The sequence below is a fragment of the Oryctolagus cuniculus genome, chromosome 20, assembly GCF_051225735.1.
Source record: "Oryctolagus cuniculus isolate XC-2025 breed Fujian yellow rabbit chromosome 20, ASM5122573v1, whole genome shotgun sequence".
NCBI classification, from domain to species: Eukaryota; Metazoa; Chordata; class Mammalia; order Lagomorpha; family Leporidae; genus Oryctolagus; species Oryctolagus cuniculus.
The window spans coordinates 17528156-17541067 of NC_142886.1; the positions used below are offsets into that span (position 1 = coordinate 17528156).

The 12912-nt window shown below is 38.8% G+C and overlaps 1 protein-coding gene across 8 annotated transcripts in view; it reads left to right on the forward strand.

Annotated features, from left to right (window-relative positions):
* PALS1 (protein associated with LIN7 1, MAGUK p55 family member) overlaps window positions 1-11127 on the forward strand; it is an 80003-nt gene extending 68876 nt beyond the window's left edge. For all 8 annotated transcript variants that reach the window (XM_017349352.4, XM_002719520.6, XM_089322119.1 and 5 more), the window contains 3 exons: window positions 962-1164; window positions 2610-2720; window positions 8168-11127. In XM_017349352.4, coding sequence (XP_017204841.1) covers window positions 962-1164; window positions 2610-2720; window positions 8168-8344 — 491 coding nt within the window. In that variant the 3' untranslated portion in view covers window positions 8345-11127. The remainder of the gene's footprint in view (window positions 1-961; window positions 1165-2609; window positions 2721-8167) is intronic.
* The last annotated feature ends 1785 nt before the right edge of the window (window positions 11128-12912 follow it).

Genomic DNA, 12912 nt, shown 5'->3' on the forward strand with positions numbered 1-12912 from the left:
CTGGCCCAGCTCACGCTGTTGCGGCCATTTGGGAGTGAACCAGCAGACAGGAAATCTTTGCCTCTCTTTGTCTATAACTCTGCCTCTCAAATATTTGTATATGTATATATGCTTTTTAAAGTGGAAGCATAAAACATATTAAGATAATTAGGGGAGAGTGATTGCCATAGAAGTTAAGGTGCCTTAGATACTCATCCTATGTCAAAGTCCCTGAGTTCAAGTTCTGGCTTTAATCCTGATTCTTCTTTTCTGCTAACGTGCAGAACCTGAGAGGCAGCAAGTGATGGTCAAGTAGCTGAAGTACCACATGGGAAACCTGGATTGACTTCCTGGCTCCAGGGCTTTTAGGGAGTGAACCAGCTAGCTGATGGGAGCTCTGTCAGTCTTTGCCTCTCTAATTAATTAATTTTTAAAAATGGAGGGCTGGTGTTGTGGCATAGCAGGTTAAGCCTCCGCCTGTGATGCTGGCATCTCAAATGGAGGTAGGTTCACGACCCAGCTGCCCCACTGTCGATTCAGCTCCCTGCTGACGTGCCTGTGAAAACAGTGGAGGATGACCCAAGTGCTTGGGCCCCTAGACTCCTATGGGAGACCTAGAAGTAGCTTTAGGATCCTAGCTTCGGCCTGGCCCAGCACTGGCTGTTGGGGCCATTTGGGGAGTGAACCAGTGGATGGAAGACCTCTTTCTTTTTCTCTTTGTCTCTCCTCCTCTCTGTAATTCTACCTTTCAAATAAATAAAAAATGAATCTTAAAAAACATATTAGGGTAATTAAATGTAACTGTTAAGGTAATACACATTTTTGTTCGTTCCTCAATGAAGGTGTAAATACACTAGCTCTTAACATTTCCTCAGTTCATTATTTCATAATCTGTATTACAAAATGATTCTAATTTGCAAAATAATCCTGCGTCTTCACTCTGATTCATGTCCATTATTTTTATCTGATTTTATTTGCCTAGATACAACTCGGAGTAGGCGAGACCATGAAGTAGCTGGTAGAGATTACCACTTTGTTTCACGGCAAGCATTTGAGGCAGACATAGCCGCTGGAAAGTTCATTGAGCATGGTGAATTTGAGAAAAATTTGTATGGAACCAGCATAGATTCTGTACGGCAAGTGATCAACTCTGGCAAAATATGTCTTTTAAGTCTACGTACACAGGTAAAGCTAAAATTTTGATCCAGGGTGTGAAAATTAGAGGATAACATAATTAGCAGAAACTATTTTGGTCTAGTAACAATAAGGCATAATTACATTCTTAACTGTTTTCTGACTGATTTGCTGTGTAAAATCAGGTTGCTAAGTTTCAGTTTTCGTAGAGGAGAAAATACACACATTCTTATGTACGATAACATACTTTCTCAAAATACAGTAAATATAGGGGCTGGTGTTGTTCGTACAGCAGTCACACCACAGGTTGCCATATTGGATGCCACTTGGGATGCCTGTGTCCCGTCTCTACTTCTGATTCCCGCTTCCTGCACTATACCTCAAGTACCTGACCCCTTGCTAGCCAGATTGTGTTCCAGGCCCCTGACTTTGGCCTAGTGTTGGCTGTTGTGGGCATTTGGGGAGTGAACCAGCAGGTGGGCAGTTGTCTGTCTCTGCCTTTCAGAATAATGAATTGACTCTGAAATGGCTATCCTAAAATAGTAGCTAGGTGTTCTTAAGTTTTTTTTTTTTAAGTGGATAAAAACATTTAGGCTGTATTATGAAAGGACTTCAAAAAATTTATGAAAAAAATGGAATTGAAAGTTAGCTATTTGGGTGCAAAAAACTTTTTTAACTCCATGCTTACTTTTTCCATAATATGCATTTCCATGAACTGTCGAAGATCATTCATATTTCAGTTGTACACATTTGATTTAGAGAAGGATAAATGGTTTTACTAAATTCTTTCAGAATGGCTTATATTATTTGGGCTGACAGATTTTACCAAAGAACTCAGAGTAGTTAAACATACTGTTTTACATCTTAACATTGAAAAGGCCATTTCCCTATAATCTCCATTTTGGTGGAACACTTCAGTTTAAAGACACACTGTGATGGAGTGAAGACAAAGTGAAAACCACAATCTCCTAATTGAAACAGTCTTTTTTTTTCCCTTACATGTGCTTTTTCAGAATTTTCTTTGCATGTGTATATGAGGTTTTTCTGGTTGTATTTGTACTTAAAGGCAGACAGACATCTTGATCCTAACACCTGAAGTGGATTTTTAAAATATGGTTATTATAATCTGTATGTGATCTTATTTTAGTTTCACATGGTTGTCACGCTTGAATGTCATACTATATCATTCACTTAAGTTTCATTACATAAAAGAACAAGCCATATGTATGTAAGTATATATATACACACATATGTATGTAAATATATATGCACATTACATATATGTTTTATACATACATAGATACATACATGTATGTATATAGCTACACAGTATCTTCTTGCAGTGAATGATTTTATGTTACAATATTGAACTTGTTTCTTCTAAAGTATTTGGGAACACTCATTGACAATACTTTTTAAAATTACATTACTGTATTACTGAGAAGTATTTAAATGATGGAAATTGTTTTTAAAATCCAAATATCTTTTCTTTGCAGTCTTTGAAGACCCTCCGGAATTCAGATTTAAAACCATATATTATCTTCATTGCACCCCCTTCACAAGAAAGACTTCGAGCATTATTGGCCAAAGAGGGCAAGAATCCAAAGGTAAAGTTGGATGATCTTGTACTATTCCATTAAAGAGAAACATAATTTCATCCTGATCTAATCTGTCACAGTGCTTAAAAGTGGTATCAGCTTGGGCTTTCAGTTTGAGTATTCTTTGTGTGATAGCACTTATCCCAAAATTGCCATGTTTGCCACCAGTAAGACTATGGCAGCTCTCCAAAGTAGAAGTCTTCTCTTTTCCCCACACATTCCCTGTTGTTATCTGCAAATGTATGGTAGTCTTTGAGATAGGATCCTTAAAACGTCTTTAATCTTCTCTATGTGGTCTGTGACATTTCCAGGAGAATTATGTGGACCCCACCAAAATTCTCAGCAAACTCTCATGCATTACACATTTTTTTCCTTTAGATAGTTCACATTTGCAGGGAGCCAAATTTGAGTGTTTTTGCTTTTCTCTTTTTTTCATATTGAAGCATTTATGTTCTGTTTTTCTTCTTCTTTTAGTCTGATAGACTGCAATCTGATAGATAAAAGCAATTGTAAAAAGTATTTTAGATCTGTGCTAGATGTGGAAGAAATAGTCCATATGGTATGAAAACTAGACCAGAAGTACCGTAGGTGATAAAGCAAAAGGATGTATACAAGGGACCAGGGAAGACTCCATTCTCCTTTTCAGTCTAATTTTCTGTTTTCATTATGACATGCACACTTTTTTTAAAAAAAAAGATTTATTTATTTATTTGAAAGCAGAGGCAGAATGAGAAGTCTTCCATCCACTGGTTCACTCCCCAAATGGCCGCAGTGGCCAGAACCGGGCCAGTCTGAAACCAGGAACCAGGAGCTTCATCCGGGTCTCCCACGCGGATACAGGGATCCAAAGACTTGGGCCATCCTCTGCTGTTTCCCCAGGCCATAGCAGAGAGCTGGATGGGAAGTGGGTCAGCCAGGACTCAAACAGGTGCCCATGTAGGATGCCAGCGCTGCAGATGGTGGCTTTACCTGCTATGCCACAGCATCGGCCCTGACATTGCACACTTATTTATTTTTAGGCTGAAGAGAACATTGTTATTTCATCAAGAGCCATAAATGGGGGCCAGAACATGTTAAAGTCCTTTTATACTCCTTTGAAGTTAAAACCTCTGCATTCTTCCTTGGGCAACTGTGAATCTGCTTCCTGTCATAGATTTATTTTGTCTGTCAACAAAAGTGCATCTAAATGGAACCATGCAGTATGTTTAACTTTGTGTCTGGCTTTTGATCAGCATGTTTTTGAGATTCATCTGTATTGCATCTAACAGTTCATTCATTCTTAATGTAAATATACCACAAGTTGTTTATTCTCCAGTTTAAACTATTTGGATTTTTTTCCCATTTTTAACTTGTCTAATTAAAGCTGCTCTGAACATTTACGTAGTGTTTTGATGGACCTATGTTTTCCTTTCTCTTGGCTATATAACTAGAATTGCTGTATCAAATAGTCTGTGTTTTAACTGTATTAAAACTGGATGCAGCGTCGTGCAGTAGGTTACACTGCTGCCTATAACATTAGCATCTCAAATCAGATCGCTGGTTCAAGCAGCTCTCTGCTAATGCACCAGAGAAGGCAGCCAGAGATGGCCCAAATACCTGGACCCTTGCCACCCGCATGGGATACCTCAATGGGGTTCTGGGCTCCTAGGTTCTGCGCCTGTCATTGCAGTGATTTGTGGAGCAAAACATCAGGTGGGGGATCTTTCTCTGCCTCTCCCTCTGTTTCTGTCACCCTGCCTTTCCCATAATAAAAGAAATCTTAAAAAAATCTGCTAAACTGTTTCAAAAAGTTTACCATTTTACTGCCCCCACCACCACCACCAGAGTGTGATGGTACCAGTTGTCCAAATCTTTACCAACTTTGGCTACTGTTGGTTTGTAATATTATTTTATCATTGGAATAGGTGTTATTAATATTATTATGGTTTTTATTTTCATTTTCCTGATGACTAGTGATAATCTTTCCATACAGCCATTTGGGCATATTCTGTGAAATGCCTCAAGCATTCTCATTTTTTAAAACTGGGCTGTTTTTCTTACTGAGTTACAAGACATATGGATATATGAAGCCATTATCAGGGGTGTAAATTGCAAATAGTTCAAGTATTTTTTAATAATACCTTTAATTAATAAGATTCACTTTAATTTTTCTTATGGTTAATGATTGTTGTGTATGTCTAGATCTATAATCTATCTCAAATTCATCTTTGCTTTCATGTGAGGTTTGAGTGAAGAGTTTTGTTTTTAATTGCAAGTTGATATCCAGTTTCTCTATCACTGTTCGTTGAAAAGACTGTCCTTTTCCCTTTTCCCATTATATTATATTGATATGTCAAAAAGGACTGGCAGATTATTTTTGAACTCTCTTCCTGTGTATGCTGATACCACACTGTCTTGATTACTATAGCTTTAAGTCTGAAAAACAAGGCAATAAAAAGGAATGAAATACTGATATTTACATGCTGCAGTATGGAACCTTAAGACATTGTACTAGATGAAATGACACCAAGTACAGTAGATCACATGTTATTATTGCATTTATATACAGTGTACAGAATGGGAAATAGACCTAAAATAGATGTGGTCACTCACAGCTGGGGCTTGGGAGAAGAGAGTGACTGCTAGTTAAGCTTCTTTTGGGTGTGGGAAATAGGGAATGGGTAAGGCAAATGTTCTAAAATTGATTGCAGTGTCAGTCACACCACTCAGTGACAATACTAAACACTGCTGAATTATATACCTTAAATGGATACATTGTATGGATATGGATAAGTTAAACATAGCTCAATAATGCTATTAAACAAAAAATCCCAGCAGATTTTTCTGTAATTTAAAACTTGATATGGAAATTAGAAGTTTTAACCATAAAACTTTAGAAAAAGAAAGGAGATGGCTTTTGTCTTTTTCTATTTAACCCTCCTCATTTTTTAATTTGCAGTTGCCATAGTTTCTGAAGATAAACACTTATTTTAATCTTTCTTTTTAAATATAGGCATTGGTGGTTATATATTTTCCTCTAAGCAAAAGCAGTTCTCTAATTACATACACCTCAGAAGCTTTTTTTTTTTTTTTTAATTTTATTTATTTATTTGAGAGTTAGAGTTACAGACAGTGAGAGGGAGAGACAGAGAGAGACGTCTTCCATCCATTGGTTCATTCCCCAAATGGCTACAACGGCCAGAGCTACGCCAGTCCAAGGCCAGGAGCCAAGTGCCTCTGCCTGGTCTCCCACACAGGTGCAGGGGCCCAAGGACTCAGGCCATCTGCTGCTGCTTTCCCGGGCCATAGCAGAGAGCTGGATTGGAAGAGCAGTAGCCGGGACTACAACCGGTGCCCATATGGGATTCCGGCGCTGCAGGCGGAGGATTAACCTACTGCACCACATCGCTGGCCCCTCAGTAGCTTTTAAATAATATTTTTATTATCATTTTGTTAGAAATATTTTCTAATTTCCCTTTTCATTTTCTTCTTTAGCCCAGGAGTTATTTAAAAGTATGTTATTTCCATTTTCTGCTTAGCCACACTTCCACCTGTTTGGGGACTTAAAAATTTAACACCTTAATGATTTATAGTTCCATTGTGATCAGATTATAGACCCTCTGAGTTTTGGCTTCATCAGTGTTGCATGTACACCTATAAAAAACATGTATTCTGTATTAGGTAGAGGATTGGTGTATCAAATTCTTTTTATTTCACTTTTTTTTATCTCCTTTATTTCTCATGTGTTTTATTACTCACATGATTGAAATGTTGAATGAAAACAAATCTTCCATTTTAATTATGGAATTGTGTTAAGAAAGTAGTGTAATTGGATGAAAAAGTGTAACTACTCATTCAGTTACCTAATTGTGCACTGAATCTATTCAGCTGGTGCAGAATCTTGAGAGTGGTTAATTGAACAGCATAAATTGATGGTCAATTTTGGCTGTTATTTTTGGTTGTTTTTTATTACAAAATATTTTGAACTAACACATTTTACTTCATCTTAGTCTTAGATTGTAATTTGGAAGAGAAATTCAGACAAAGTACTAAATAAATTGTGATTATTTTAGCATAAGATGAAGTAATGCCTTGAATTTGATTAACACTAGGTGGAGTGGGGCTTAGCATTTACATTTCAACTCTAGGACCACAAATTTTCTATCCTGTGGAGTCTTATAATGTTCTTTCAATAATATTGAGCTTTGAGTACACATAAATTTTAGCTAAAATGTCAGTGTGTTCAGTTACAATGGTGAAGTAGAGCCCCTGCTAAGGAACAAAGGATTCTGTGTTCCATATTCAGATGCGCAACATTCCAGAATGAAAATTAGAGAGCCATGTGAGAAACTGCCTCAGGACAAGCCAGAGTTGTCTGATCTTTTCATACTGTCAGAGGAGTTCTGTTGAATGAATCAAATTGTTTTGTCCTGTGGATTCAGTACAGTATATGGCTTACACCTGAGACATTTGGTCTTTTTTTTTTTTTTCCCCCCAAAGATTGATTGATTTGAAAGGCAGAGGTAGAGAGAGGGCTTCCAATCTGCTGGTTCACTCCCCAAATGGCCACAATGGCCAGAACTGGGCCAGTCTGAAGCCAGGAGCCAGGAGCATCTTCGGGTCCCCCACGCAAGTGCAGGGGCCTAAGAATTTGGGCCATTCTCTGCTGCCTTCCTAGGCCATAGCAGAGAGCTGGATTGGAAGTGGAGCAGTAGGGTCTCAAACTGGCGCCCATATAGGATGCTGGCACTGCAGGTGGCGGCTTTACCCACTATGCCACAGCACCAGCCCCAGACATTTGGCCTTGAAGTTAATTAGTTATCTTCCTTGACAGGTGATTTGGGGGCTGTTTCACTTTCTTGAGTAACACCTATGCCTCAAAATCAGAGGAATTTAGTTAAGTTTTGCCTACAGCCTTGCCACCTGGTTGGCTCTGTGAACTAGCCCTTCCCTTTACTCTGTATTTTAAATAGAGTACTCTGTTCTGCATAGTTTCCTAAATTGGTAGGTGGTTTTTTTTTTTTTTTTTTTTTTTTGCCTTTTAACAACTTCATTTGTGTTTTGAAACACAGCAGCGAGTGTTTTCCCCAAAAGTATATATTAGTTTGTTAAATTTTGGGCTAACCAGCCATGTTTTCATAGAAAAGAATACCCATTCTTTAATCCTTTTCTTTTCCCATGGTGTTTTCTCTACCTAACTCTGCCAGATAAAAAGAGCAGGGGTCTTTACAAGATCCAAGAGTAGATGATGTTTTGGGTCCTTGCTCCAAGCAGAAGGTCCATTCCAGGTTACAAAAGATGTTACTTTGGGGAAGAAATTATTATTCCCTAAAATGTTTGAAAACAAGTTTGTAGGGAATTCACAGTAACAGTCTGCATTCTGTGATGTAAGTCAGCCTTTGTTCTTTGGCTCTGACTCATCCTATATTTTGGTAAAGAGAAGAGTCACCTCACAGATTTTATTCTCTTCTTTGCAGCCTGAGGAGTTGAGAGAAATCATTGAGAAGACTAGAGAGATGGAGCAGAACAATGGCCACTACTTTGACACAGCAATTGTGAATTCAGATCTTGATAAAGCCTATCAGGAATTGCTTAGGTTAATTAACAAACTGGACACTGAACCTCAGTGGGTGCCATCCACTTGGCTGAGGTGAAGAAACATCCGTTCGGCAGCATAATTGGATTGGATCTGTCAAGCTGTCAACAGGAAGATATCCTGATACTTCAGCAAGATTGAAGATAAGGTGGAAGGCAGCAGTGTAAGCTGTAGACCTGGTTTTCATCCTTACATCCCTTAAACTAGTGAGGAGAAAGTTCCCTTAGGCAACTGTGTGCACAGCTTTCTTCATTCTCTGCAAATGGCTTTTTAAAGGTTCTTGCCTCACTTTGGGATTCTAAATGGAAGCTTTCAACACAGCAGTTCCATTTTACCCTCTTAAAACCTTTTGTTTTCACCTAAATCTTTTCTGCTTGGCTATATTTCTATAAAAAAAACTTGTATGTATGTACACAATAGTCCATGTCTCATGTACTTATAAATATTGATGTCATTTAACACTTAAATGACTTCATGGGAATATTTTGAAGGGACTGTGCTTTTCTGCATTGGGCAAAAACAGTATTGGCTTAGGAGACTGGTTTAGTGAAAAGAACTTTCCTGAAAAAGAAAAGAAAAAACAAAACGGTGGCACTCTGGTTTGGAGCTACTTTGTTTAGGCTTGAATTTATTTGTATTGTCTTTTTCCTCTAACAAAAAAAAAAAAAAAAAAAAAAAAGAAGCATTCTGTTAGAAGCACCAGCTTTTTAACCCAAGCTTAGTGGCTCAGACTGCACCCCCAGCAGGCTGTAATCCAGTTAAAGGCTTACAGATTATGCTGATCTTTTATAATTTGATTTTTCTTAAATTATTACAATGATTTGATAGCCTCACTTCCTTTCTTTGATCTGCATAGTACAATAGACTATTAGATTTTTATGAATGGCATTAATATAAAACTGTGTTGACTCAAAGTTTCTTCCTCATGATGCAAATAGTTTTTTATATACATGGGAGGACATAACACATTTGACCATTTTTGCATTTTTATACATGAGCACCATAAAAGTCTATGGCTATGCTATGTATGTAGGTAATAAACTGGAATTATGTTGATGAATATAGCTGCTGTACTGTATACTAATTTTAACAGATCGATAAATGGTCATTGATAACACTTGTTCAGCATTGGAATAAAATTTTATATACATATATATCTTAGGGAAATACTATGACAATTGACTTTGAGATCAGAAGGAAAGGAAGACCTGAAAGTCACTTGAACATTTTAGGAAAATAACATTGTGAGGGGGTGGAGGGCATTTCTTAAGCACATAGAAATGAGTTTTTATCCCAATAAGGTGTGCCTGTGATGACAAGAATGGAACAGCTTGCTAAATCATAAAAGCAATGTTTAAGCTAATGGGATTTTTGTACTGTCTGTGTAGTTATAGCTCAACATTTATTACTGGCATGGAAAGTTGTAATCTTTTCAGGCCTTTAAGGATAGTGTGTGTGACAAACCTCAAATGTGAATGTCTTGATTTTATTTTTATGATGACTTTAGCTACAGCATTTCCTGCTCCCAAGCTAAACACTGGAATATACTGACTTATCACTTAATTTAACATAAGTAGTTGTTTGTTTTTAATGAGTATTTTGTTTCAGTGTGATGTATATATTTCATTTTTTTTCTCTTCCATATAATTTTATTTGAACAAATGTAAACAGTTATATGTTGCCTTTTTTGTTCACATTTGCGTAACTTAAGTTGGCTAGAGAGTGTGTCTTATTTGGAAATATTTCAAGATAATGTTCCTTAGGAAGAAAGTATCCTGGGGTTGAGGGAAGGAATATCATATATATGGTCTCTTCAAATCTGAAACACTCCAACTTAGGTCAGGAAAATACAGTGGTCACACCAGTGATTGGCTTTGAAAACCAAGGCATATACTTAGCACTTAATCGTCTCAGTTTTCCAGCTTACATTCTCTAGGAGTGATAGGTAGTCTGGCCAGCAGAATTGTCTGATCTGCCTTGAGTGTAACTGATAGGTGTTTTCAGCAGTCCTGGTAGAGTGAGGTTTCAGGCAGTCAGTGAGCGGCTGTTGTGCCCCAGCAGACAGAGGGGCTTTACTAGGGCCAAGTGCTATCAAGACTCAGACACACGGCTTTAATAAGCAGATTTTATACCAAGGTCCCTGCCATGCTATGCTTTTGGGAAGTACAAGGTAACATATTTTCAGGGTCATTAAAGTAATTCTCTCCTTCCATTGCATAGAAGAAATGTCTGTGTCTCAAACTTTTTCTAAGTGATATGGATATGCTGATATTCAACACAACCCCTAAACAAAGTGAAAACCATTGTTGCTGCCTTCCTCAAAAAAATGAGGATAAAAGCACCTTGTTGTGTACCTAGTTGTAGAGCAGCTCTGGCCAGTTCCATTTCCTGTCCCTCTATGGTCTTGATTGGAGAGCCCTGTGCAAGGGGGAATCTTAACCACTGACAGAAATGATACTAATAGCTAAGAAATATACTTGGAAAATCCAAATAAGGAAATAGCTTCATTTCCAAATTTTCGTTAAGTCAGAACAAATGGAAGGAGAATAATATTTAAACTAATCCAGATTTGCTTTCTATGAAAATCTAATGTCTGGATTGTTCCCCTTTTTTCATGTTCTAAGGAATAAGTAGTGATAAGGAATGATTTGAATGTAATTTTGCGAATGTGTGTGGAAATATAAACCAGGGATTTAGCCTTAATAAAGGTGACCTTTCTGGCATCTGTTGTTAATCTGCCTTCTACCCTCTTGCCCTGCATCTGCACTCTTGTTATTTCGAGATGTCATACTACATGCTGTATTGTACAAATAAAAGGAAAAATATATTGCAAATTTTAAAGCCACCGAGTTCGTTCTCTAGCTGTTTATGTCCTCTCCCACTCAAGGTTTCTACACAAGTGAAGACACCCTCCTCTTCAGATTTTGGCCAGAAGCAAGACCATCAGATGCTCTGAGGTGGGAGAGTAGGGGGGTATTTAATTTGTTCTTTATGTGGGGCATGCCCCCTCTTGGCACAGACTTAAATAGTTACTGTTTCTCTCTTGGTTTTTTTTTTAAGATTTAATTATTTATGTGAGTGGCAGAATTAGAGTTAGATATAGTGGATGTCTTCCATCGACTGGTACACTCCCCAAACAGTAGCACTGAAGCCAGGAACTTCATCTGGGTCTCCCATGTGGATGCAAGGCCTCAGTGCTTGGGCCATCTTTCGCAGCTTTCCCAGGCACATTAGCAAGGAGCTTGATCGGAAGTGAAGCAGCTGGGACTTGAACCAGGGCTCATATGGGATGCTGGCATTGCAGGCAGTGGCTTAACCCGCTGTACCACAACACTGGCCCCACAGTTTTGTTTGTTTGTTTGTTTGTTTTATTTTAAGATTTATTTTATTTATTTGAAAGAGTTACAGAGAGAGGTAGAGACAGAAAGAGAGGTCCTCCATCTGCTGGTTTACTCCCCAGGTGGCCACACAGCTGGAGCCACGCCAATCTGAAGCCAGGAGCCAGGAGCCTACTCTGGGCCTCCCACGTGGGTGCAGGGGCCCAAGGACTTGGGCCATCTTCTGTTGCTTTCCCAGGCCACAGCAGAGAGCTGGATTGGAAGTGGAGCAGCCGGGACTAGAACCAGCGCCCAAATGGGATGCCAGCGCTTCAGGCCAGGGCATTAACCCACTGTGCCACCGCACTGGCCCCTCTAATAAAGTTTTAACAATTAAAAAAACGAGGGCCAGCAAGGTGGCACTTTGTGTAACTCAAATAAATCTTAAAAAAAAAAAAAAAAAAAAAAAAAAAAAACTTTATTAGAGATGGACAGCTTAAGGCTATGAAGCCGAAAGGTTTTTGTGGGAGGAAGAATGTAATACGTGGACAGATTTTACCTCAAAAGCAGCCAGGGACTTGAGAACACTGAGGATAGCATGATAGTTGTTGAAAATATACAACTTCAGCATATTACATGCCTCTATTCATATCCCTTTTTCCTACACTACCACTCTGAGGACACAAATCATACTCAGACATACCTTCTTCACCCCAGTCCAGCTTTCTATTCCCGTTCCTGATCTGGTCCCTCCCCTTGGGATCAGATTACTTCGACTTCACACAGCAAATTACCTGTCTGGTGTTTGCTCTTGATTTCATTTTAACAAATGCTAAACTGGGGCTGGTGCTGTGGCGTGGTGCATTAAAGCCCTGGCCTGAAGCACCGGCATCCCATGTGGGCTCCGGTTGTAGTCCCGGATGCTCCTCTTCCCATCCAGCTCTCTGCTGTGGCCTGGGAGGGCAGTAGAAGATGGCCCACATCCTTGGGCCCCTGCACCCATGTGGGAGACCCAGAAGCAGCTCCTCCTGGCTCCTAGCTTCGGATCAGTGCAGCTCCAGCCGTTGCCACCATCTGGGGAGTGAACCAGCGGATGGAAGACCTCTCTCTCTGTCTCTACCTCTCTCTTTAACTCTGTGTTTCAAATAAAATTTTTTTTAAAAAATGCTAAACCATAAGGGCATTTTCATAGGCAATTTAACCAAAGCCAATAAATATTAGGGCTTTTAAAAAACCACACGGGAAATCTAAAATACTTTGGCCCATGCTTTAAGGTGAACAATGAATTTACCTAAATGAAAAATCACTA